This window comes from Budorcas taxicolor, chromosome 2 (genome assembly GCF_023091745.1).
Source record: "Budorcas taxicolor isolate Tak-1 chromosome 2, Takin1.1, whole genome shotgun sequence".
Lineage (NCBI taxonomy): Eukaryota > Metazoa > Chordata > Mammalia > Artiodactyla > Bovidae > Budorcas > Budorcas taxicolor.
In genome coordinates, this window is record NC_068911.1 from 140,629,907 (window position 1) to 140,656,759 (window position 26,853).

General features: G+C 43.4%; 1 protein-coding gene across 1 annotated transcript in view; it reads right to left on the minus strand.

The window, feature by feature from the left end:
* The window catches only part of PLEKHM3 (pleckstrin homology domain containing M3), a 180,746-nt gene that overhangs the window by 81,841 nt on the left and 72,052 nt on the right, over positions 1-26,853 (minus strand). The window contains exon 5 of the mRNA XM_052635992.1: positions 14,746-14,809. Within this exon, the coding sequence (XP_052491952.1) occupies positions 14,746-14,809 (64 nt within the window). The remainder of the gene's footprint in view (positions 1-14,745; positions 14,810-26,853) is intronic.

Genomic DNA, 26,853 nt, shown 5'->3' on the forward strand with positions numbered 1-26,853 from the left:
CCAGGTGTGGGATTGCTGGATTATATGGCAGCTCTATTTTTAGTTTTTTGAGGAACCTCCATACTGTTTTTCATAGCAGCTACATCAATTTACAGTCCCACCAGCAGTGTAGGAGGGTTCTCTTTTCTCTACATCCCTTTCAGCATTTGTAGACTTTTTTGGGGCTCCCAAATCTCCATGGACGTTGACTACAGCCATGAAATTAAAAGATGCTTTCTCCTTGGGAGGAAAGCTATGGCAAACCTAGACAGTGTACTAAAAAGCAGAGATGTCACTTTGCCAACGAAGGTCCAAGAAAACTACTGTTTTTTCCCAGTAGTCATGTAGGGATATGAGAGTTGGACCATAATGAAGGCTGTGCACAAAAGAATTGATGTTTCTGAATTGTGGTGTTGGAGAAGACTCTTGAGAGTTCCTTGCACCAGTTGGAGAGCAACCCAGTCAATCCTAAAGGAAATCAACCCTGAATATTCATTGGAAAAGACCCTGTTGCTGAGAAAGATTAAGGGCAGGAGAAGGGGTTGACAGAGGATGAGATGTATGGATGGCATCACTGACTCAATGGACATGAGTTTAAGCAAACTCCTTGGGATAGTGAAGGACAAGCAAGCCTGGTGTACTGCAGTCCATGGGGTTGCAAAGAATAGGACACGATTTAGTGACTGAACAACAGACTTTTTAATAATGGCCAAGCAAATGAACTTTGAACATGCTAGAAACCTCCTCAGCCCCCAACCCCTGACTGGACAGAGCCTTCTTCTTATCCCTCTGCTCTTTGAGGACTAGCCGCAAATGTGGTAGAATGGCTGGCATGAAGCATTAAGGGTAACACCCTACTGGATGTCACCAGATTGAAGCAGAACTATAGGTAGTCTCTACTAGTTCTTGGCACTCGAGCAGAATACAGGGGTTTAACCATACCCACCAAGTAACGCTAGTCCTTTTCTGAGAAAATGAGCCCTCTCAACTTCAGGACTGACATGGCTCTGGGCACACAGTATGTGCTTAATAAATATTTGCTGAGTGAATAAATGAATAGAACACTCTGCTAGAGTCTAATGGAGAACCAGGTTCACGGTTCAGATGCACAGGTGGGATGAAAAAATTATAAATGTCACGCTCCTTGCTGCTTGAGGCACATTACAGTCATTTCTGAGGAGAGTGATGCGATACCATCATACTTGTCCCATGAATGTTCTGAGAGAATTTATCAATATCCTGAAGCATGCAGACAGAACTGGCAGAATCAGTAATGAAAACTGCTCTTCGTAAATGTCCAAGTCAGCAACGAGAAATTTTTCCTGCTTGCCTCTCTCCATGGGTTAGGTCACAGAAGGGTTTGAGGCTACCAAGGCCTGGAAGCCCTCTTCCCATTGCCCTCCACCTGGCTCACATTTATAGAGCCTCACATTTTAATTTAGAGTCACAGCCACTAGGAAGCCTTCTCTGACGGCCAAGCTACTGGGTGTTCCAGTTACTATTGCTTGTAAAACAAATTACCCAGAAACCTAGTGGTGTAAAACAGTCATTATGTTCAGATTCTATAGGTCAGGCTTTCAGGCAGGACACAGTAGAGATGGCTTGTCTCTCCTCCATTGTATCTGTAGCCTCATTGGAGCCTCTGCTAAAAAGACTTGAAGGCTAGGGGTGGTGGGAGTCATTTGGATGTATCTTTATACTCACATGTCTGTTGGTTGATGATGGCTGTCAGCTGGAATGACTACATGTGACCTCTTTCTGTGGGGTCTCTGCATGGGCTAATATGGGCTTCCTTACAACATGGTGGCTGGTTTAGAAGAGTGAGCATTCCCAAAGAGAACCAGCTTGAAGCTGTATCACTTTTTAAGACCTAGCCTTGAAGTCACATAACATCACTTCCATGGTCACAGGCCCACCCAAATTCAGAAAAAATTAAAAAATAAAAACCAGATACCCCTTCTCAATAGGAAGAATGTCAAAGTCACAGTGTAAGCAGGGCATGTGGGATGGCAGATACAGTTGTGGATATCGTTGTGGACTATAACCTTCCACACTGGGTTAGATGTGTTTCCTGACTCCAGCTCCTCCTGAACTTAAAAACTGCTTGTCTGCCTCCTCCTGAGACTGTGAGCTCAGTGAAGGAAGGAGCTGTGTGACTCACTCACCTTCTGTTCCCAGCACAGTGCCTGGCGCACACGGTAATTGAATTGAACCAAATAAAAAGGGAGAGTCAGAAGGACTCTTGGAACCCCCTTTCATGCTGGCTGTTGGTGGCATAAGGGAAGTTTGACCAGGGCAATAAAGGAAACATGACAGAAATGTACCCAAACACCTTTCTGCAGCCTAGGGCTACTCCCTGTGAGCATATCACATATGATAAGGGACTTTGCTGCCGTATGTCTCTCAGGTCATACAGGAAATAACTTTAAGAATTATAACTGACTTCATGTGTTTCTCTTCTTGAACTTTTTGGAAGTATGTTTCCTCCTTATATCTCTGTGCCATAAAAATGGCAAGTATGAGATGAGAGTACCCAAAAGGCTGCCTTTTTTTTTTTAAATACACACACTCATGGTACAGCAGAAAGAAAGGAGTCAGAAAACCCCAACTTCAGTCTTGGCTCAGCCACTGAGCAGAAGCCCTGTGGCTTTGATATGCTGGCTAATTTTTCTAAATCTCAGTTTTCTTGTCCATAACGTGGGTAGAAAAAAGGTGATAACACAATATACAAAAAACCCAAGATGCTATTACAAAGTATGGTGGGTTTAAAATATACTCACACATTCTTTGACATGCCTCCTTTTAGAAGATGGACTTTAATTTGTCCCATAAATGTGGGCCTGACTTAGTGATTATTTCAAATGAATAGAATATGGCAGAATATGATGCTGACTTTCAAGGCAAGATCTCAGAGGTCACTCACAAGCCAGCCATCATGTCATGAGGACACCTGAGCAGCTCATGGAAAGGCCCATGTAAGGAGGAGGAGAGGACTCCCGCCAGTAACCAGCACTTACTCACCAGATGGGGGAGTAACCCACCCTGGAAGGAGACTCTCTGGCCCCATCAGGCCTCCTTCAGATGATGCGGTCCTGACCCACCAACGTCAGGACTGCAGCCTCCTAACAGACTCTGCACCCACACTGCCCAACTAAACTCCTCCTGGATTCCTGACCCACAGAAACCATGGGAGGCAGCATTTATTTTTAAGTTACTAAGTCTTGGGGTAATTTATTATACAGCACTAGGTAACATATTTAATTACACCCCACTAGCCAACCAAAGGAGAAGGCAATGGCACCCCACTCCAGCACTCTTGCCTGGAAAATCCCATGGATGGAGGAGCCTGGAGGCTGCAGTCCATGGGGTCGCTAAGAGTCGGATATGACTGAGCAACTTCCCTTTCACTTTTCACTTTCATGCATTGGAGAAGGAACTGGCAACCCACTCCAGTGTTCTTGTCTGGAGAATCCCAGGGACGGGGGAGCCTGGTGGGCTGCCGTCTATGGGGTCGCACAGAGTCGGACACGACTGAAGTGACTTAGCAGTAGCAGCAGCAGCAACCAATCAAAGGTATGGCTGGCATTTGTTTCTCTGAACACATGATGAGTTAGTTTTGATCCAAATACTGTCTTGCCTGCTCCCAGTGACTCAAAACATATTTATGTGTGAGGTAGCAGGCTGAGGAGGAGGTGGGGGGCGGGCAGCTGGGGAGAGTCCAATTTCACCTTTGGTAAGAGCCACACTAACCTGATTTTCTATCTTTAAGTAAACTGTCTTTGGAAACAGGCCCTCACCTAGTCAGTATTACAACTGCTTTTTAATAAGTGGGAAACAGCAACAATAACACAAACCCCCAAATTAACAACAGAACACAGATGGTCAGAAGCCAAAGCAGATGAGGGGGCCAGGAAACCGGACTCCAGGGAAGTGACTTCAGCGAGCACCATCCAGTGGTGTGGCTGCATCCTCATCCACTAGCGGGCTTCTTATACTTGGGGCAGGGGTAGGCTGGGGGGCAGGGGTAGCTCACCGTTGGCTTCTGGAATCTTAATCTCTGAGCTCTTTCTCACCTGGACGACATGGCTCTCCATCCAGCACTCATCACTCAGGGCCATTTTTCTCACCGGGTGTCCCCAGAAGAGCAAGAACTGTGCCCCTGGCTAGCCACGTTTTTGTGGCAGAGCCCCTCCCCTCCGTCCCTAGCTAGCCCTTCGCTCGTCTGTGGGCTATGTGTGTGGCTGCAGTCGGGTGTGGGGCCGAGGTCTGTAAGCAGGCAGTTTTCTTGGGCAAAGACTAACCAGCTGGTGTAACGAACAATCTGCAATACCACCGTGTCAATCATCTGTGTTAACCCACTCAGCTAATTGGCCCCGACACTAAAACGCCAGCAGTCGTAATCAGCAGGCCTGCGAGGACCAGAGGCCTCAGGGAAGGAGTCAGAAGACCCCAGTTACAGCCGTGGCACTTGTCACTTCCCCTTCTCCCCTCCCGCCAGAATCTGAAACCCTGGGAGATGGAACATGAGTCGGGAACTATTCCCACCTGCTCTCCTGAGAAAGAGTGAATTTCCATTTGCTCTGCTACCAACCTGCCAATCCTTCAAAGGAAGGGACATTCAGTCCCTTCCCTTCACCGTGAAACATCCCGTTCCCTTCAACATTCACTGTTGAAAACCCGTATTTAAATGGCATGATTTGTCTCCCAGATAACTTATGGTCCCCTCTCCTAACTCGTTCACTGGTTGGACTGACCCTGATGAAAGCTGCTCACAGAGATTTAGTGATGTGTTAATGGAGGCCTTGTCCCCGTCTTGCCCCAGATTATACTCAGGAGTTTCTGAAGGCTGTGACAGCTGCAGGGGACACAGGTTCTGGCCATGAAGCAACTCAGGCAAGCTGTCACGCTTTGTTTTTCTGCTGGTTAAATCCGAATGCTCCTAATTAGTTATCCTGCCCACTAAGGCCTGGGTGGACAATGGCGCGGGGATCAGGGGTGCTGAGACGCTATGAATACAAGTTCCTCGGGCTCCTGAAGTCTCGGCACCGGTGACTGGGTTGTGGGCACCGAGGCGCTGTGGTCCTGGGGGCTGTGGATTCAAAGACGTCAGCCCCCGTGTGAATAAAGGTCATCACCTGTTGCTTCTTCGGTGAAAGGGCAGCTGCGCTGGGTGCCCACTTAGGCTTGGCCTTTGTCTGCTGACTCTGTGAATAGTGCCCACAGAGAATAACATTCTGATTCTGTGTTTGCTTGGTGGGGCAGAGCCATGCAAAATAACTTGCATACTTCCTCAGAGAAGAATTTGGCCAAGTGTGTTTTTAAAAAGTGGCCTCAAAATGCCTTAAACATCACCTTTTGTGATCATACTCACTAGCAAGAACACACCAGAACATCTTCATGGTAGGGCTGGGCACCGCTTGTGTTATTTCCTCAGGAGCCAATTCTGACAAATGTTTAAGCCCCAAGGAGGACAATTCCTGAGCTCTGTGGGAGTGGGGAACTAAAGAGAAATCTAACTGAAAAGTCAGTGAGCTGTTTGGGAAGGTTTAGTGTTCAGAAAATTTGCAACATTGAACAACCTACTGTTGCTCCAGTATGTAAAACATTGAGATTTTATTTGCTTTCAGAATTCTGTGCATTATTTTACAAAGCAGCATTTCTAACATTGTTTTGTTTAAGGGCTTATGTTAAATTAATTTGTTTGCTTTTCTTTTATGGGGAGCGAGTGCTAATGAGTTCAGGACAGTGTAGGTACATGTGTGTGTATTTATCCATCCATCCATTCATCCATCCATCCATTGTATCATTGGAACATTTACATGCTCAGTTGCTTAGTATAAATGTTCACTGCTTTAGCATAAAACAAACAACCAGACCACCCGAGGCCCCTTTACCCCTCTCTCTCTCATGGCTCTTGAGGGCTATGAATCCTCTGCTTTAGTACTCTCCCCACTTCACATCTCTTTAGCTCCAAAGTTCAGATTCTTCCACCTTTTTTCATAATTAAAACTCACCTATTGGAATTTATCTCCCCTCAGGTATCATTCTGTGCTTTCAACTTAATAAGACAAAAGAATTTGTGCTAAAGTAATAATTTACTCCTCTCAGGGAATATATAGGCATACCTCAGAGATACTGTGGGCTCAGTTCCACACCACTGAGATAAAGCAAAGCATCATTGTAAAGCGAGTCACATGAATTTTCTGGTTTTCCACCAAACTGCTATTAAGTATACAAGCATTATGTCTGAAAAAAAATCACACACCTTAATTAAAAAATACCTTATTAATAAAAAATGCTGATCATTATCTGTCAATGCAGGGTTGCCACCAACCTTCAACTGGTGAAAAACACAATATCTGCAAAGTGCAATAAAATGAAGTATGCCTGTGTTTCATATTAACTAGAATCGCATTGTTTTAAGCTGGAGGTAGGGGCTAGTCTGGAAAGCTAGGGCCCAGGGAACGTGAACAATTGGGAAATCAGTTCTGAGACTGCCCCACAAGAAGAGTGTGTGTGTGTGTTGGCAGGTGAGGCGGTGAGTGGTAGAGGGAGTGGGTGGGGAAGGGCTGCTCTAACCAACTGCCTCACCCCTGGGATCACCCAGCATCCTTTCTCATGAATCGTATACAAATGGAATCATTCACTGCTTAACTTACATACGTCCCAAAGGTGAGTAACACCAGAAGAGTCAGTCATTCACAGACATCTTAGGCTTTTGTCACAAAAGCACAGGTAGCCAACATTTAGAAGTCAGGTCTGACCTTTCCTTTCAGCAAGTGGAAAGAGCTTTAGAAGAAGCCTCTATCACTTACACAGCCAGAGGAGTGACATATTAAACCATGGCTCTGATTTGCTCCTTGAGAGCAGCTAGGATCTAGTGAATGCTAATTTGCATATACTAATGTATTCTACTGATAAAATGAGGGATTTGCTTATCAGTGTTAAAAGAGCCAAAGGGATCTGAGTAAGGAGATGGTTGTCACACATGCAACAGAGGAACAGGAGAACTAATACAACAAGCCAAGCATGGAGGGTCATGGGATTGCTTCCGCTGTCCCACTGGAGTGTATCTTTTTGTTGTATTCCTGTTGTAAAGCTTTCCCATGAATCTCCAATAATGCTGGGCAGATTGAAAATAACGAAACACAAATTCTGTTCTACTTTCCTTTCTCAAAGCATCAAACTGGGAAAAACATCTCTAAAAAGGTAGCCTCGTTTCCCCATTAAAAACATGCACCAACACTTGTCCATTCATTCTCACATGCTTAAGATAGACACTGCCTGCCAAATACTTTCTGAGGAACTGCTGCGTCATTTTAAAACACCACTATGCATTCAAACCTCCTGAAAATTTGTAAGATTTGGGGAAAAAAAATAGCACATTCTGTCAGATTTATATGCAAGGAGCAAAGATCGCATGTTTTTCTAACAATATCTACTTTACTGAACAGAAATTCATTTGAAATTCCAAACTTAAATGGATAACTCAAACCGGTGTACCCACCCCCTCCCCCAGCTCCTAGGATTCGGAGAGTCTCTGCCCCCATCTTCTGTGCCCTGCTGCTAGGACAGGAGAAGCACTTGTCCCGTCTTACGTGTTACAATGCTGTCACTGACTGCTGCGTTGCTTTAGTTGCTAAGCCATGTCTTTTGCGAGCCCATGGACTGCAGCCCACCAGACTCCTTAGTCCATGGGATTTCCCAGCAAGTGGGCTGCCATTTCCTTCTCCAGGGGATCTTCCCCGCCCAGGAACCTGCATCTCCTGCATTGCAGGTGGATTCTTTACCATCTGAGCCGCCTGGGAAGCCCCTGCCACTGATTAGGAATGACTGTGTGGAGCTAACTACTACATTCCCACCCACTAGTAAAAGCCAGTGAGCAGCTTAAGAGAAATGTCATATGACATCCCTTATATGTGGAATCTAAAATGAAATGATACATATGAACTTATTTACAAAACAGACTCACAGAAAAGGAACTTATGGTTGCCGGGGGGAAGAATGGGGGGAAGGGATAGTTAGGGATGGACACATACACACTACAATATTCAAAATGGATAACCAAGAAGGTCCTACTGTATAGCACAGGGAACTCTGCTCCATGTTATGTGGCAGCCTGGATGGGAGGGGAGTTTAGGGGAGAATGGATTCAGAATGTATGGCTGAGTCTCTTCGCTACCCACCTGAAACTCTCACAACATTGTTAATCAGCTATTGTTGTTGTTGTTGGTCAGTTGCCCAGTCATGTCTGACTCTCTGCGACCCCACGGATTGCAGCACGCCAGGCTTCCCTGTCCTTCACCATCTCCTGAAGTTTGCCCAAGTTCATGTCCATTGCATCGGTGATGCCATCCAGCCATCTCATCCTCTGATGCCCTCTTCTCCTTCTGCCCTGAATCTTTTCCAGTATACCCAAAATATTGGAGCATAACTGGATTATATCCAGTTATATTCCAATACAAAATAAATAGTTAAAAAAAAGACAAGGATTTGGCACTGTCATAAGCTACAAATGGTGCCAATAACTGGCAACACCACTCACTGGCCAGTGGGCAGGTGATTCAAGTGCCCAGAACAACTAGAGGAAGTCTCATTTGCTGAGGAGTGTCAGTCCATGCTATTTATTTCCCATGTTCAAGTGTACAAAAGTAGACAAGACTGCATGCAAAGAGGCCAATGAATTCAAATACTCAGAAGAGGGGGGATTTTTTCTTGAGTGTAATATCAGAGGCATAATCTGCTGATTTTCTGAAGTGAATCTATCTGCTAAAACTTTGGGGACTATTACTTATAAACATGAAAACAGCGAGAAAGAAAAAGGTTGCACGTTTTTTGATACCATAATTCTTTCAGTGTCTTTAGTTAGGGTGGTAGTGTTGTGTACTATATTATTTTAAGATTTTTGGATATATACTTATAAATCCCCTTTTTATCATGTTTATTCAATTTTTACCTTTCTTTTTCTCTCTGGAGAGGAAGATATTTACATTTTGTTTTTTAAATAAAAGCTAATAGGAAAACTCAAATTCACTTGAGAGAAATTTGTAGAAAGGAATCCAAGCCCTTAGGAAAGATACTTATATTGACATTTGTAGTCATGGTTCAGTCACTAAGTTGCATCTGACTCTTGCAACCCCGTGGACTGTAGCCTGCCAGGCTCCTCTGTCCATGGGATTTTCTAGGTAAGAATACTGGAGTGGGTTGCCATTGCCATTACTCAAGATTAATTCTTCAGTTACTTACTTGAGTTTCTTCCCCTCCCTTGCAAAATTTATAAACTGAAATTCATTTTTCTACAGTCATTTCACTTGATAGAAGAGATGCTTTTATGTGTTGTTCCGTTGTTAAGTCATGTCCTACTCTTTGTGACCCATGAGCTGCAGCATGCCAGGCTTCCCTGTCCATCACCATCTTCTGGAGTTTGCTCAAACTCCTGTCCATTGATTTGATGATGTCATCCAACCATCTCATCCTCTGTCAGCCACTTTTTCTCCTGCCCTCAAGCTTTCCCAGCATCTGGGTCTTTTCCAGTGAGTCAGCTCTTCGCATCAGGTGGCCAAAGTATTGGAGCTTCAGCTTCAGCATCAGTCCTTCCAATGAATATTCAGGGTTGATCTCCTTTAGGATTGACTGGTTTGATCTCCTTGCTGTCCAAGGATGCTTTTACAGAGACCTTTATTTTAGGAGTGAGAATGGGAATGGAATGGAGGAAATAACTTACTCTGAAACTCCTGAAGCTGACTTGAAACAGAGTGGCATAGCACCCAGACAGAGGGGGAAATGGTACAGGACGACCTGGGGCTGGCAGCTGGGTTAGTGAGGTGGGATTTCCTACCATGTCTGACATGGGCTGTCACAAAGCAATAGTATTTTTCCCCATTCTTGTGTTCACTTATCTGTTTGTAAGAACAGTTCAGATTCAGAAAACAGACCAGAAATTTACTCTGAAACCAAGGGAAGATAGGGCAGAGGTTTCTTTCAGTACTAACAGACTAGATGTAGATAGATCAAAAGCTAAATCCAATTTAACCCACCTCAGGCAGAAAAAGTAATTGAATTAAACTTCCTCTCAATATGATAGGTTTGGAGATCTTAAAGCTACGCACAAAGAACCAGGTTAGAGAGAACTGTGGAGTAAACAGACAGCATGGAGCTCTGGCCACCCCCGCCTACAGGGAGTTTGATAAGCTGTTGATTGCCTCTATTGCTTTATGATGGAGGCTGAAACTGATTAAGCTGCTTATGGGGCTCTGAGGCTAATGGTCTGGCCCACCAAGAATACAACTGCCACTGATTTAGGTAAGCTGCTTGGCACTGTATGGTTTGATTATTACAAGGGGGAAAAAAAAGAAAGAAAAAAGACAGCAGGGTATAAGAGAGCTTTTTAAAAGAGAAGGCTTTATTATGTCAAATAGCTACACTACTTTGACACCCTAAAATGAATATGGAATTACTGATTCTTTCTCTTCATCTGGTATCATAACTTGTTTTTGAAAGGCTTCTTCATAAAGTACTCACTTTGGAGCCTACTCATTCTATATCAAATCACCTTTACAAGAATACACCACCGGTGCCTTTAAACTCACTTCTCCAGTGCTAAGAGTTTGGGTTCTTAGATCACTGATCCTGATTGTAGAAATACATAGGTGTACACTGGGTCTTGTAACCAATTCCTCCCCATGAATACCACTGGGCAATCACAATTAAAACTGCATCTCTTTCCATACCAGTCAGCAGATCACTGTTTGATTACGCGGTAAAGGGCAGCAGGACTGAAGGGGTGGAGAGAGCTGGTAGGTGCAAATAGATTTAAGTTGGATGCACAAGTGAAAATCAAAACCCTAGTGTTCTCTCAGCCCTCTCTAATAAACACTCTAAAACTACCATTTACTGGTACTATTCCTACCATTTAAAATAAGTTGTCTGGGGGAGCAAAAAAAAAAAACCCATAAAATCCTTGAGGTGAAATTACTTTTCAAGGTTTTATTTATTTTTTCAGTCTTGAAAATGAGTGAAGGATCTGAACACAGATTAAGTTGACCTTCTTTCTTCAGGGCAAAACAACAAAGAAAAGAACTGAATCACAGCAGTTTGATATGTTCTGAAAGTTGTCACAATTACTACTACTATTATTATTACATAATAGACCAGGAGCTAACTGTGGCTCAGATCATGAACTCCTTATTGCCAAAATCAGACTTAAATTGAAGAAAGCAGGGAAAACCACTAGACCATTCAGGTATGACCTATATCAAATCCCTTATGATTATACAGTGGAAGTGAGAAATAAATTTAAGGGACTAGATTTGATAGAGTGCCTGATGAACTATGGACAGAGGTTCGTGACACTGTACAGGAGATAGGGGGTCAAGACCATCCCCAAGAAAAAGAAATGCAAAAAAGCAAAATGGCTGCCTGAGGAGGCTTTACAAATAGCTGTGAAAAGAAGAGAAGTGAAAAGCAAAGGAGAAAAGGAAAGATATACCCATTTGAATGCAGAGTTCCAAAGAATAGCAAGGAGAGATAAGAAAGCCTTCCTCAGCAATCAATGCAAAGAAATAGAGGAAAACAATAGAATGGGAAAGGCTAGAGATCTCTTCAAGAAAATTAGAGATACCAAGGGAACATTTCATGCAAAGATGGGCACAATAAAGGACAGAAATGGTATGGACCTAACAGAAGCAGAAGATATTAAGAAGAGGTGGCGAGAATATACAGAAGAACTGTACAAAAAAGATCTTCACAACTCAGATAATCACGATGGTGTGATCACTCACCTAGAGCCAGACATCCTGTAATGAGAAGTCAAGTGGGCCTTAGGAAACATCACTACAAACAAAGCTAGTGAAGGTGATGGAATTCCAGTTGAGCTATTTCAAATCCTAAAAGATGATGCTGTGAAAGTGCTGCACTCAATATGCCAGCAAATTTGGGGAAACTCAGCAGTGGCCACCACAGGACTGGAAAAGGTCAGTTTTCATTCCAATCCCAAAGAAAGGCAATGCCAAAGAATGCTCAAACTACCACACAATTGCACTCATCTCACACGCTAAACTAATGTTCAAAATTCTCCAAGCCAGGGTTCAACCATACGTGAACTGTGATCTTCCAGATGTTCAAGCTGGTTTGAGAAAAGGCAGAGGAACCAGAGATCAAATTGTCAACATCCACTGGATCATGGAAAAAGCAAGAGAGTTCCAGAAAAACATCTATTTCTGCTTTATTGACTATGCCAAAGCCTTTGACTGTGTGGATCACAATAAACTGTGGAAAATTCTGAAAGAGATGGGAATACCAGACCATCTGACCTGTCTCTTGAGAAACCTGTATGCCGGTCAGGAAGCAACAGTTAGAACTGGACATGGAACAACAGACTGGCTCCAAATAGGAAAAGGAGTACATCAAGGCTGTATATTGTCACCCTGCTTATTTAACTTATATGCAGAGTACATTATGAGAAATGCTGGGCTGGAAGAAACACAAGCTAGAATCAAGATTGCCAAGAGAAATATCAATAACCTCAGATATGCAGACGACACCACCCTTATGGCAGAAAGTAAAGAAGAACTAAAGAGCCTCTTAATGAAAGTGAAAGAGGAGAGTGAAAAAGTTGGCTTAAAACTCAACATTCAGAAAACGAAGATCATGGCATCCAGTCCCATCACTTCATGGGAAATAGATGAGGAAACAGTGGAAACAGTAGCAGGCTTTTTTTTTTTCTCCAAAATCACTGCAGATGGTGATCGCAGCCATGAAATTAAAAGACGCTTACTCCTTGGAAGGAAAGTTATGACCAACCTAAACAGCATATTCAAAAGCAGAGACATTACTTTGCCAACAAAGGTCCGTCTAGTCAAGGCTATGGTTTTTCCAGTAGTCATGTATGGATGTGAGAGTTGGACTATAAAGAAAGCTGAGCACTGAAGAATTGATGCTTTTGAACTGTGGTGTTGGAGAAGACTCTTGAGAGTCCCTTGGACTGCAAGGAGATTCAACCAGTCCATCCTAAAGGACATCAGTTCTAAGTGTTCATTGGAAGGATGTTGAAGCTGAAACTCCAATCCTTTGGCCATGTGATGCAAAAAGCTTACTCATTTGAAAAGACCCTGATGCTACAAACGATTGAAGATGGGAGGAGAAGGGGACAACAGAGAATGAGATGGATGGCATCACCACCTCAATGGATATGAGTTTGGGTAAACTGTGGGAGTTGGTGATGGACAGGGAGTCCTGGCGTGCTGCAGTCCATGGGGTTGCAAAGAGTCAGACATGACTGAGCGACTGAACTGATTATTATGTAATTGACTCTTGAAAGAATCCAGAAAATATGGAAAAGAAAGCAATGCTTTTATGTAGCATCTGAAAACGTGTTAGAGAATGAGCTGTTGATTTAAATGATTAAGCAAAGCCTAACATATTCAGAACTTTGGGTTGGTTTTCTTCCTGGCTGTTAACTTGGTCAATCATTGAAAGGATATATGTATACTAATAAAAATATAAAAAGATTTTCACTCCTACATGCTCTGTTCTGTTTTTTTTTTTTCTAATGTAACATCATCCAACTGTTTGGCTTGAACACAAGTCAGGGTTTAATATATTCATTGTCCTTGATGTCTTTTTTCCTTGTACAATTTTTTTTTACCGATTCAATTCACCTATCATAAAATTCACTCTTTTGAAGTATAGAATTCATTAGCTTTAGTACAGTTACAAAGTTGTGCAACCATCACAACTAATTCCAGAGCATTTTCATCATCCCCAAAGAAAGCCCCACACTATCAGCAGCTACTCCTGACCCCATGGCTTGTCCTGGGCACTGGCAATCACTCACCTTCTTTGTCTCTAAGGATTGGCCTATTTTGGACATTCTAAGAGAAGTCTACAAAAAATAAGGACCATAAATATGTATTCTTTTCTGTCTGGCTTCTTTCAGCATGATGTTCTTAAGGCTCATCCATGTTGTACCCTTCATTCCATTTTATGTCCAAATACTATTGCTTTAAGTGGATATACAACATTTTGTTTATCCATTCATTAGCTAATAAACACTCAAGTTGTTGCCACTTTTTAACTATCACGAATAATGATGTTTGAACACTCCCATACAAGTTTTTATGTGGACATATGTTTTCAGTTCTCTAGGGTATGGCACTCCACTCCAGTACTCTTGCCTGGAAAATCCCATGGACAGAGGAGCCTGGTAGGCTGCAGTCCATGGAGTTGTGAAGAGTTGGACACGACTGAGCAACTTCACTTTCACTTTTCACTTTCATGCATTGGAGAAGGAAATGGCAACCCACTCCAGTGTTCTTGCCTGGAGAATCCCAGGGACAGGGGAGCCTGGTGGGCTGCCATCTATGGGGTGGCATGAAGTCGGACACGACTGAAGAGACTTAGCAGCAGCAGCAGCAGCAGCAGCAGCAGCAGGGTATGTGCCTAGGAGTGGAATGGCTGGGTCATAGGGAAACTCTACATTTAACTTTTTAAGGGACTGCCCAGCTATTTTCCTAAGTGGCTGCACCACTTGCCCTTCCTACCAGCAAGTGTACAAGAGCTCCAGTTTCTCTAAATCCTAGCCAGCATTTCTTATTGTCCTATAATATCTTTTTACATTAAGCTTTCTCAATCTGAATAGAAAATAATTATCTGGGCTTGTGAATATAAGTACACTAATGATGACAGAATTCAGTACCAAGAACATAAGCATCAAAAACACATCCCTGGGGAGAAAACAGACATGAAATGGCCCCATGAAGTGCTTACCTGCTGCAGATCAGCGAGGGAATACAGGTGGATCTGTTGAAGGAGGTATTCTCTGGGGAAAATTCTGAAAACGAGGACAGAAACACAAATTGTAGTACTGCCACAAAACGCTTTTTTCTGAGAAGTTTCTAAGTTCTCATTCAAGAATCCTTTTCCACCTAATAACTCCTCCTCCCCACATCCTCTGAGAAACCTATAATAATACCTTTTTCCAGGTATTTTTCCTTCTAACACAGATACCACAGAGGAAGTAAAAGTGTGATCCTTGATTTCTGATGTACTCCAAGATGCTCGGAGTACAGTGCAGTGGTCCAGGCCTGAGGGCCAGAGCACCAGGTTTCTCGCACCAGCTGTGCCCCTGAACGGTGTGTCATCTCAGGCAAGTCCTAAAACCCATGTAGCTTCAGATTCTTCACTGTTTAATGAGGATGACTGAACTCGGTATCTTAAATATCTTTCCAGCTCTATTATTCTATGTCTAAATGAATAGATTGTGGAGTTGAGAATATCAACGAGAGTAGCAACCTGTGTGTCTTTTTCTAGAGGCTCCTGTGGCTTTCATTAATGAGGATAGTGGCACCAGACCTCACATTAATGAACTATCCTCTTATATGTATAGGGATGAGCTTTGGAGACCAGGTATGGATAGAAATAATAGGACAAAATATTTCAAGTTTAGGCTCCCTGATAAAGTCCAATATCTTTGGATGCTGTCAGTTCATAGCATCTGGAAAAGTGACAGTGAGTGAACATGAAAAAAAAAAAAAGAATTAGGGACAAGTATATAGATACCAAAGCATAGATGGCTAGAAAACAGTGCGTGCACACACACACACACACACACATGCACACACACATACACACACACTCATATAAAACAAAACTCACAGTGCTAGCATTTTCTGTCTTTGCCTTAGGATACAAGAAAATTGAAGAGAACCACCCAAATGAAAGAAACTATCTCAACGAACATTTATGATGATCTACAATATGCCAAGCACTGTCCCAGGCACTGGAAGACAGTTATGAACTAGACAGTCCCAGTATCAGAGCTCAAGGAGCATAGAGTCAAGTGAGGGAAAGATCATAAACTGTTAATTACAACATGGTGACTGGATGTAAGAGCTATGCGTGGGGTACATACTTTTAGATTGGCCCAGCATGGTAGGTGCCCACCTTGGCTGTCTATTAGAATTATTTGGGAGCTTTCAGAAAATAATAGGGCATAGGAATCAGTAGAACCCAGAAATCAGTCTTAAAACAAAAACTCTCCTGGTGACTAGAGCAGCCAAGGTTTAGAATCACTGGTCTAATACCTAGCTCATTGGGGAATTCATTATTCAGTCTTTCAATTAAGTGTGCATTACTGGACAAATCCTAGAGATTAAATCCTTGAGATTAAATCCTTCATCCTTCCATTCATCTTTCTATCCATTCAATTCTGATTAAGCACAGATATGTGCCAGCTACTGTACTAGGCCACTGAAGAAAAAAAGGGCATTGAACCAACGAGAAAAAGTCCCCTGGCAGGGAGGCCCCCAATAGGCATTTTGTGTTAATAGTTTGGCTCTCTCCTGGGAAGAATGATAGATTCTGAAGAATTCTGCTGAAAATCCCTGTTTCATCCACAGAGTGAGAACAGACCATTGAGTGATACGGTCCTTGTACTCTGAAGAATGGAATTCACTTCCTGAGGCTGGGGTCCCTTCTACTCTAGTGGTTCGGGGCTGCACACGTGACAGGAAGCAGCACACAGTCCCCACCCAGCTGGGAACTGTGCAGGGAAAGTGCTCAGTCCCTCCATGTGGGATGAAGCTTTCCTACTGAGAGGCCCCTGTTGTAAAAGGTAGACCACGGGCCCGGGAGACATGACCAATGTCCATTTTCAATTCACACACATAGGGTACCGAGATCGTCAAGAGACCTGTTACTCATGGCCCCTACAGGGTTAACAATGAAGAGCCTGCTTTGGGTGTGGCCCTCGATAAACATCTCATTTTAGTTCTCACAACAGCCCAACGTGGTTGGTACCACTTCCATTTTACATAAGAGGAAACTGAAGCTCAGAGGCAAAGACTAATTTGTCCAGGGTCATAGAGTTGGGCTTCAAGGCCAGGACTTTCTGACTCCAAAGGCCTGTGCTTCCTCTGCTTTCCTGGAGATAAGGATGGAAGGAGAGAGGTGGGTATGAACTGACTGTCTAATTTAGCTGTATAATACAGCTCTCTTCCGGGTAGGTGTTTATTACTGTTTAGGCCAGCAGCAATATAGACCAATTGTTATTTTTTAAAAGAAGGAAACTTACACTGATGTGCTGGGTCATGCTCACTTCCTGAAGGCAGTGGGGAGGATGGCAAGACTGGCAGGCAGGGACAGTCCTGACCAGGTGCCTGTGGCCTAGGGTAACCACAAGGCGAAAGGAAATGGGTGAGTGTATAGACACAAGAGACCCTTTCGGAGGACTGACAACACTTGGAATGGGTGGAAAAGGAGAAAGGAACTGAAGGTGATTCTGAAATACTTAGCTGGGATGTCAGGATGGTGATGTCACTGGCCAACACAGGGCAGGCTGCTGGGGGACGGGATAAAGCACTGCGATTTATCTGTGCTGAACAGCAAGTGCTTGTGCAGGGGACAGCAAGTGTGGCCCTCGGGGATGCGGGGTTGAGAGACGTGGGAGAGCCAGGGGCACGTCTGACATCGGCACAGAAGCTTTGGGAATGGAGGGGAGTGGACCTCGGAGGAAACCAAATAGGAGGAGGCTTGGTATGAACAGGGGTTGTTTTGTCTATCTTACAAAGCCTAGAAGTATCTGAAGTACACTTTGGTAGTCTGCAATTTTTCTCATGCTTGAAAAACTGCTTTGAAAAGAACCAGGATGTTCACATGTGCTTGATTTCCCTTTGTGAAATGTTTGTGCCCTTATACTCATTACCCAGCTTCCCCTAATCTTACACAACCATGAGCCATGGTTCACGGATAAAATGAACAAATGAACAATTACGTAAATTAGAACTTATTCAGATTTTACCAATTGTTTCACTAACGTCCTTTTTCTCCTCAAGGGCCTAATCCAGAATACAAGATTACATTTAGATATTTTTAAATATATATAAACACTTGCAAGTTGAGACCCAAACGTATATGCAGAGAAGCAAACCTAGGATGCAGTCTTTCTGTGGGGTCACCAGGGCAGCAGAATATGGTCATCTAATATGGGGACAAAGGACGTTTGAGTGTGGTTGAATAGGAGGAATTATCTTTTTCAGAGACAACTGCCTCGTAATGAAGTCCCTTAAATAAAATGAAAGCAATGTGCCAGCAGAGCTGAGAAAAAAAGACAGAGTGAACCGAACAAGTAGGCTGGAAAATCATTTCAAGGTGAGCTCCTGCCTTTTCTGTTGGTTTGAACACATGAAGGTCAGCTGGAGAAAATGTTAGAAGGAAGGTGACTGAAATGAACCCTAGCAGGGTAGCATATCGTTAATGTTTTGCTACTTCAAGTTCTTCTCTAAAATCCTTAAACTTCCACAACTGAGAGTATACAGGATATAAGAATTAATTACAGGTTTACAAGGGGAATCACACTGGTTTACCCTTACTGGAGTACTACCGTCAGTTGGTGATCCAGTCAACAAACAGTGCCGAGTGCCTGAAATGAGCCAGGTGTTGTGCTAAGGGCTGGCGATGGATACGTTCAATGAACACAGCTGATGAGCAACAAAGAGGATTTCTATTTTCTCCACTCCAGGTGGGTCCTCATTGCCTCCAAACACTGCTCATTCTTCTCACAATAACTCACCAACTTTGGGCACAGTCATCTCTCATATTCCTTTACCACGATTTGTATACAGCTAAAGTCAGCTATGTGTTGTTTCTGTGTGTAAATATATTTCACATATTTATTTCCTCTTTCCCTCTGGAAGAAATTCTCAGCCCTTCCAGAAGCACTGTTATTTGCTGTCTCCTCTTTGGCTCTCTTCAGTGTCTAATACTAATAATTTACAAGAGTTCGGTCCTAATGTCTCAAAGAACTGGAAAATGCAATATACACAGAAAAGAAAAAGGAACTGAGCATATTGTGTTTGGAGGAGATGTTGTGTCCAAGAGATTTAGTGGTGGCCATAAAATACACAGACTTTTAAGACAGATAATGCCAGTCAGCTTTTCTTCGCCATGAGGATGGAAATTACATCAAGAAAGCATTGAAGTCAAATATGAGAATAAATTTCTTGAGAGGGAAGACAGCGTGGCATTAAAATGTGTCTCTTTAATGTAAATAAACACTTTTTAATGTACATAAAAGAAGAAAAAGATTTATTTAAAGGGAAGGACTTGCTTTTCTGCTTAGAGGGGAAAAGGGTTTCAAAGGCGGGCTCAGATAACCCCATCAGCTTGTTCCTCTTTCTTACTGCCCATGTCTTTAAGGCAGACTCAACTGGTAAGACATTTTCTGAATATCTTCTTTTTAAAAATTTTTATTCAGTTTGTAAAAGTTACCTTCCATTTACAGTTACTGCAGTGCTCGCTTTGGCGGCACATATACTAAAATTGGAAGGATACAGTTATTGCAAAATACTGGCTATATTCCCCATGTTTTGTACAATACATCCTGGAGCCTGTCTTACATCTGATAGTTTGGACCTCCCATTCTCCCATTCTATATTGTTGCCCACCTCCCGAAAGGGTAACCACGAGTTCGTTCTCTATATCTGCAGGTCGCTTCTTCTTTGTTATACTCACTAGTTTGATGCATTTTTTAGATTCCACACATAAGTGATATCACACAGTGTTTGTCTTTCTTGGAATATTTTCTTTAGGCTGATGTCCACAGCGGAAGTGCAGGGCAAATAAGGATATGAAAGCCAAGCCCAGGAAAAGCAAGGGCAACTTCCTGTTTGGAGGATGCCAAGGGCTTCCCCCCATGGCGGCTTCGGTGTACGAGGTGGCCCAGCTGACGCGCGCTCTTTAGGGTATGGATGGAACAAGTGGGGCCTCCCAGGGGTAAGTTATGGAAGAGCTGGTGGAGAGTCGCAGGCCCTAGGTGTGCTTGGCGAGCATCGCAGGGCTCTGCAGGGCACACAGCCACTTCAGGGAGAGCTAGGGAAGCCGCTCACATGTGGGAGGCAAAGTGTGGCACCTCCTTGAGAACCATGGCAGCACTGACTTTATAATTTTACTATTCATATGCTTAATGAATGGTTATTGAAGTTTTTTGGTCAGAAAACAACTAGTGATCACCATATGGCACAGGAATTCAATGCAAATGAAGCTGAATCCTATGACCTCAGTGACTTGCCACCATGGTGAAAAATCTAAAGTCAGCACACATTTTCATTGTAATAAGCAGGTGCTGGGTACACATTGGACAGGAAATTTAGAGAAGACATAGTTTTTTCCCCCTAATACCTACAAATAAGTGAGATGAACAGACAAGTAAGCGAATAACTCCAGCTCCAGCATGGAGTGCATGGGTGAGGGAGCCTGTTCAGGAAAAGCCTCAGAACCAACACATCAGGACCCACATGAAGGAGTGGAAGGGCAGGTATTCCAGGTAGAGGGGGCAGCGTGGGTAAGAGCAGAGAGGCCAGGACAAGCATAATTCTTTCAGGGAATAAGCTCTGTATGGTATATGTGTGTATGTGCCCATGCTGGGAACCAGGGTACTGCAAGGTGTGAGCTTGGAAAGTGTGTAGCCAGATATGAGAGAGCTTAGATGCTTGGAGAACAGCCTACCCCCAAAGAGATGAGTGCCACAGGAGTGCCTCACGCAAGAGGAAGACAGCATTAGATTTGTGCCTGCGCTGTTGCTGTTGGCACTAAGTTGCATCTGACCCCATGGACTGCAGCACACCAGCCTTCCCTGTCCTTCACTATCTCCTGGAGTTTGCTCAGTCTCATTCTTTGTGCCTATAAAAGTTCACTGACAGCAGAAGGGGAAAGAGACCAAAGAGATGGGACAATTTTGGGGGTAAACTAGCTGTGAAATGATGGGAGCCTGAACAGAATTTAGATGGTTGCCCTTGGGTTGGAGAGAAAGGGAGCCTACCACACACAGATTTCTGCAGCACCATCCACATGCCATGAAGACTACCAGGAAACGGAAGCCAGGAAGGAGCCTGGCACTGCTCATGGTAAATGGAAGCTGGTAAATGGAAATTCCATTCACTGACACAGGGAATAAGGAAGAGGAGTTGCCCATGAGGAGAAAGGGAAGCTCAGTTGTCAGGGAAGAGGTCTGGAACTGTCTGTGGAATGTCCAAGTGGAGTCATCCACGTATTCAGAGAGGAGAGCTGTGCACCTGCAGGTGAAGACATGAAAATGAGGAACAACCCAGGACAGCACACACTAGAGCGACAGAAAAGACTGGATGCCGGCAGAGCAGTGCCATTGCAAGAACAGCTTCAGGAAGCAAGCTGCAAAGTAGCAGTCTGACAGGAGAGAAAGCAGAAGAGCCAACATCCAGGAAGCCAAAGGAGGAGGGAGTTTTAAGGACAAAAAGGGTCAACAGCATCAGAGGCCCGGAGAGGTCAGATAACCCGGGAAAGACACTCACAAGGCCTGAAAAGTGCCTGCTGGACTTGGCAAAATGGAATTCATTAGTGACCTCAGGAGGAAGAAGGACACCAGACTGCAGAGGGGCGAAGGGCTGTGGATTACTCTTTTAAGAAACTCACTTTAAAGGAGAGAAACTGGGCCATAGCTACAGAAGGATGCAGGACTAAGAAAGGATTCTTTTCTTAGAGATGGAAGCCACTTGGGCATATTCACGTGCTAATATTGAAGAAGCCAGTGCAGAATCAGAAGCTACTGATGGAGAAGTGGGAAAAAGAGAGCCTGAGCTCTTGAGCCTGGAAAGGCCTAGAGGAAATGGGACATGGAGCTCCCACTAGGAGCTCTTCCAAATAAACGTTTGCCATGGGTGAGGGTGCATGTACATACACACTCTTTTCTTCACTGAAATGCTTCAAGTTTCTACTAAGACTTTCTGTAAAACATAATCACTAATTTCCCCAGTGTTCCCTTCTGACTTCAACATCCTAGGAACGGAAAGCTACAAACCAATGGAAGGTTGTCTGACTTGGCAGTGCTTTGGTAAATGGCCTCTTAGCTGCAGGAGGGTGCGGCCCTTGGTTTCTGATGAGGAAGCTGTGTTTAGGGTTTTCTGTGCAGTAAGTGATCTCGCTGTACTGCAGGCCTAGTCGTCATCAGGTCAGGCAGAATTTCACCAGCAGGCTACGCATGAGGACAGCCCTGCTCACGCCAACGTAACTGTCCTGACACCAGAGCCAGAGGACAAACAGCAGGAGGAGAGTCAACTCCCCGCCTCACTCACCGACTGAGGGAAACCTGCATCGCTGGCAGGTGGCGCCGTCAAGGTCTCTGATACCAAAGGACAATGAAGAAACCTGCTGAAGGATCATGAAAACCAACCAGCCCAACTGTTTCTCGCGCCAACTACTTCTATTTTATCACCTTTAGAACTTCCTGACATACTGAGCAGGTAAGTCAGGCTTCATTTACAGATGGTTCCGATGAGAAAAGTGAGAAAAGATTAAAAGGGAAAAAAGGTCATGAATGATTCAGATCTCTTATATTATATAGGTGGCACTTGGGGTTAAAAATGCAGAAATAATGGCCTATGAAATCAAAGGCAGGAGTCTATATAAAACAAGTAGGGAGTCCTCTTCTATTTTGTACCAGGACACTGAGTCAAACACATCGAGACTCATTTAACCTGACTAATTCCTGAGGACTTAAACTCAGTTTCCACTGAGCCCTGATGCTCATGAAAGAAAAGGGACTAAGTCAGGCCCTGAAGTAGGCACACCCTTTGCAGGATTTGATAGATTTAGTAATATCGCCATATCCCTAAAGCTCAGTTCTTTGAGCTGCATACGTGGCATTAAAAACCCAATGATTAAAATGAAAATATCTTAACACATGTAACAGATATGATTTAAAGACTCATCTCACACAGGGTGAGGGGAACGAGCAGGTGAGACGAATGGAGAGAGCAGCATTGAAACATATACATTAGCATATATGAAATTAGATAGCCAGTGAAAATTAGCTGTATAACGCAGGGAGCTTAAAACTGGTGCTCTGTGACAACCTAGAGGGGTGGGATGGGGCGGCAGGTGAGTGGCAGGTCCAAGAGGGAGGGGACATACATATACCCATGGCTGATTCATGTTGCTATATGGCACAAACCAACACAGTAATGTAAGACAATTATCCTCCAGTTAAAAATAAATAAGTTAGAACTCTGGTGGTCCAATGGCTAAGACTCCACTCTTCCAATATAAGGGCCTGGGTGAGCCCTAGTCAAGGAAGTAAATTCCACATGCCACAGCTAAGACCCAGAGCAGCCAAATAAATATTTAAAAAATAAATAAGTTAAAAAACAGACTCATCTCCCTCCCTTCTTCTACATGTATCTCTGTGTCTCTCTATCACTCTCTTTCTCTTAAACACACACACACAGGTATACACAATAAAAAAGACAACACCAAGGGAAAATCTCCAATTCTGATTCTAAACTGTAAGGATCTAAAGGAAGATTATGTGTAGAAGTGCATAAGGAGTAATTTAGAAAGGAAAACCATTAATTCATGAAGTATTACTGTGTTTTCCAAGAGTCAGTGCTCCAGGTGAGGTAATTTGTATGGAATGGAAAGGGTTGCAGTATTTTTCCTTTGGAGGGCACACGTACCCACGCTGAAATCAGCAAAAAGCACAGTGAAATATTCCCAGGGAGATGCAATTTGGTGTTCTTGATATGAGCTACAGATGTTCCCGAAATAGTTACATTAGACTGGATATGGACAGGACTCTCATGTCCAGCCATGCTCCCAGCTAATGGAAGAACAATTTTAAATCAAAGGCAGATATTGCGATAGCCATCCATGTGGAAGAAAACAAACTTCAATCATTTCTCTAGATACTTCATTTTGCTAATCTCATTGGTTGAAAAAGTAGCAAGATTGCATCAGATATTATATCTTGGCAGATAGGTATGGGAAAAAAGGGTCTCTCTTACATGTTCATTCAGAAACTGTGCCTAAGTTTCTTCGAGCTAAAGCCTGGAGTAGAAATACTTAGGAAGAAATTTGGATTGTTATTATTCTGGGATCTGATTATAAAAGTGACGGATTTTATCACATTATAGATCCTAGATCAAATCCCTATGTTATGCCACGATTCCAAGAATATAACACTTTTTCTGCCATGCGTTTTATTTTTCCGTCATCTCTTAGAAAATGATTTTTTATAATCTACAGATTTCATTTAATCTCAGAATAAGATAAAATCACTTTTTAACTTGCTATGGATTTCTCGATAAATAAAAAGTTCTGTGTACATTATAGTAAAATTAATAGATAACTTGCCAGAGCTCCTTTCTCAAAGTTTATTAATGTTTTAGTTTTGAATGATGGTTTTGCAGACAGTCTGCAGCTCCTGTTTAGAGTGCTGATACTAGCACATATATACAAGATTTCCTGAATGGGATTTCTGGAGAAAAACGAGGTGAGGGGAGGGACTCAGGAGATGAGGCACTTAGCTGACTTGAAAACCTTGGTTCTTCGAGTCATTCAAGGGAAAAGGAATTCTTGAAGGAGACTGAGAATAGCTGCTTTCAAAAACTATCAAAGTAACGTTTTGTGTTTTAGTAGGTTTTGAGTCTTGATAGATTCACATAGCTAATCTGTTGAGAGGAAAGCCCCAAAGACACTTTTAACTAGCTAACTCAAAAACTAGCCACAAAGTCTAGCCAATATTAAATCTTACAGAGAACATAAAGAGCTGTGTTCATTTAACTGGGCTTAAAGAAGTGTTATATATAAATCTGAAGTGCTAATAATCTCTGGTCTTTAATGAGACTAATTTAGTGATAATATTGTGCCTAAAATGGGCTCATCCTTCTAAAATTCAGTATTAACCAGATTTTGGCTAATGATCGGCTGCACATTTGGATCTTAGATTTTGGATATAGACACTCCTCATTTTCAGTTCAGAGACACAGCAAGTCAAGTCTGTGTAGACTGTTTTAAGAACGAGGCTGCCAGAGGAGACATTAAGTGTATTCAAGTCATAAGAGCACGCAGTCTTTTCTCTCTGTAGCAGATTATCCCTCTACCTAATATGTCTGACTTACTGGGAGGTAGGGAGATGAGGAGTTGTTGCTATGAAATGATCTCTTTCAGCTCTTTCATGCAATCTTTTGTTGGGTACACTGAATAATATCCTCACATACTTCTTCTAAGATCGAGGGTGCATCAGAATGTTCATGCATCAAAATACCATTTTCACTCAGCGATTCATGATGCTTTAGACAAATATTTGCTGGCATAAAAAGATGTTCACAATATACTAAGCAAAATGATTGGGTTAAAAGGAGTATGTACAGTGTTGTTGTGGGTGGTTTTAGTCGCTAAGTCATGTCCAACTCTTCACGACCCCATGGACTCTAGCCCACTAGGCTCCTCTGTCCATGGAATTTTGTAAGCAAGAATACTGGAGTGGGTAGCCATTTCCTTCCCCAAGGGATCTTCCTGACCCAGGGATTGAACCCAAGTCTCTGGCATCTCTGCATTGGCAGGCAGATTTTTTGCCACTGGCATCACCTGGGAAGCCTTGGCTCAGGGGTAAAGAATCCATCTGCCAAGCAGGAGACTTGGGTTCGATTCCTGGGTTGGGAAAATCACCCGGAGTAGGAAATGACAACCTACTGCAGTATTCTTGCCTGGAAAATTCCATGGACAGATGAGCCTGGCAGGCTATAGTTCATGGGGTCGCAAAGAACCAGACATGCCTGAGTGACTAACACACACAGTCACACACACACAGTATGGTTCAAGGCTCTGGAGATACAGCAGGGCCTAAGACCACAAAACAGATAAAAAGCCATGACCTTTCGTAGCTTACATCTAGTGTGGAGAGCACAGGGTCTCTGGGCAGGGCTATACAGGCTGAGAAAAGCATGACCTCCACAGCCATATGTGTGGCACCAGAGAGGGAGACAGACAATATAAAACACTACATTGCGTGGTGATAAGCAGAGACTAAAAAGATGAAGCGTGTGTGTCAGGGAGGGCGCTGGGCGCAATTTCAAATAAAGTGGTCAAGAATGCCCCATGAACACGGTGACTGCATATGGATCTAAGGGAGAGAAGGAAGCCAGCTATGCAGTTACTTGGGGAAGAGGAAAACAAGCACAGAAACTCACGTGGGAGCCCGTGTGCTGTGCTCAGGGACTAAACAAGGCTGGTCTGGCTGGAACAGAGTAAATGAGGGGGCATGTATCGGGGGATGAGGGCAGAGAGGGGATGGGGAACCTGCCATATTCGTCCTTGGCTTTCACTTGGGTGAAGAGAGGGGAAGCTATCAGGTAGTCTGAGTCGGGGGTGACATCATCTAATGTACACATTAACTCTAACTGTAGTCTTAAGAACAGACTGAAGGGGGAGACCAGTTACCACGATAATCCAGGGGACAGTGACAGTGGCTGGGACCTAGGGGGTAGCAGGGGAAGTGATGGTTTTATGACGATTTCAATTTGAGTGGATTCATTTTGAAGGTGACGCTAATAGGATATGTTGATAGGTTGGATTCAGAACCAAGAGAAAGGTGTTTGGCCTGCACAACTGGATGGGTGGAGGTGCCAGTAAGGTGGATGAGGGGCCCTGCAGCCAAGCAGTTTGCAACAGGAGTGGGGGAGGGGCTACTAGCTCAGTTTTGACCATATTAAGTTTGAGATGCTAGTGGACACCCAAAGGATGTTTCAACCTTTGGACTTAGCTTCCTGTCTAGTGAACTCAGCAGTTAGACAGACAGCTTTCCCTGGGGGTAAGGAGCAAAGAACTGGGAAAGGAAATCTGGTATATTAAATGACATTTCTGGGGACTGTTTCTAAGAGTTGAGCAAGCTGCTGAATTTTGCTTGAAGGAAGAGGAGGCAAGGACAGTCTGACAGGATAGACACACATACACACTCACATTCATATTTTTCTGGCACTCAGCAGGCTAGACAAAGTTAATAAAGATGCCGAGTTTTATGACAGAAATTTTTCACTGTTCAATAAAGCTGGTATTTCAGTGAGAACT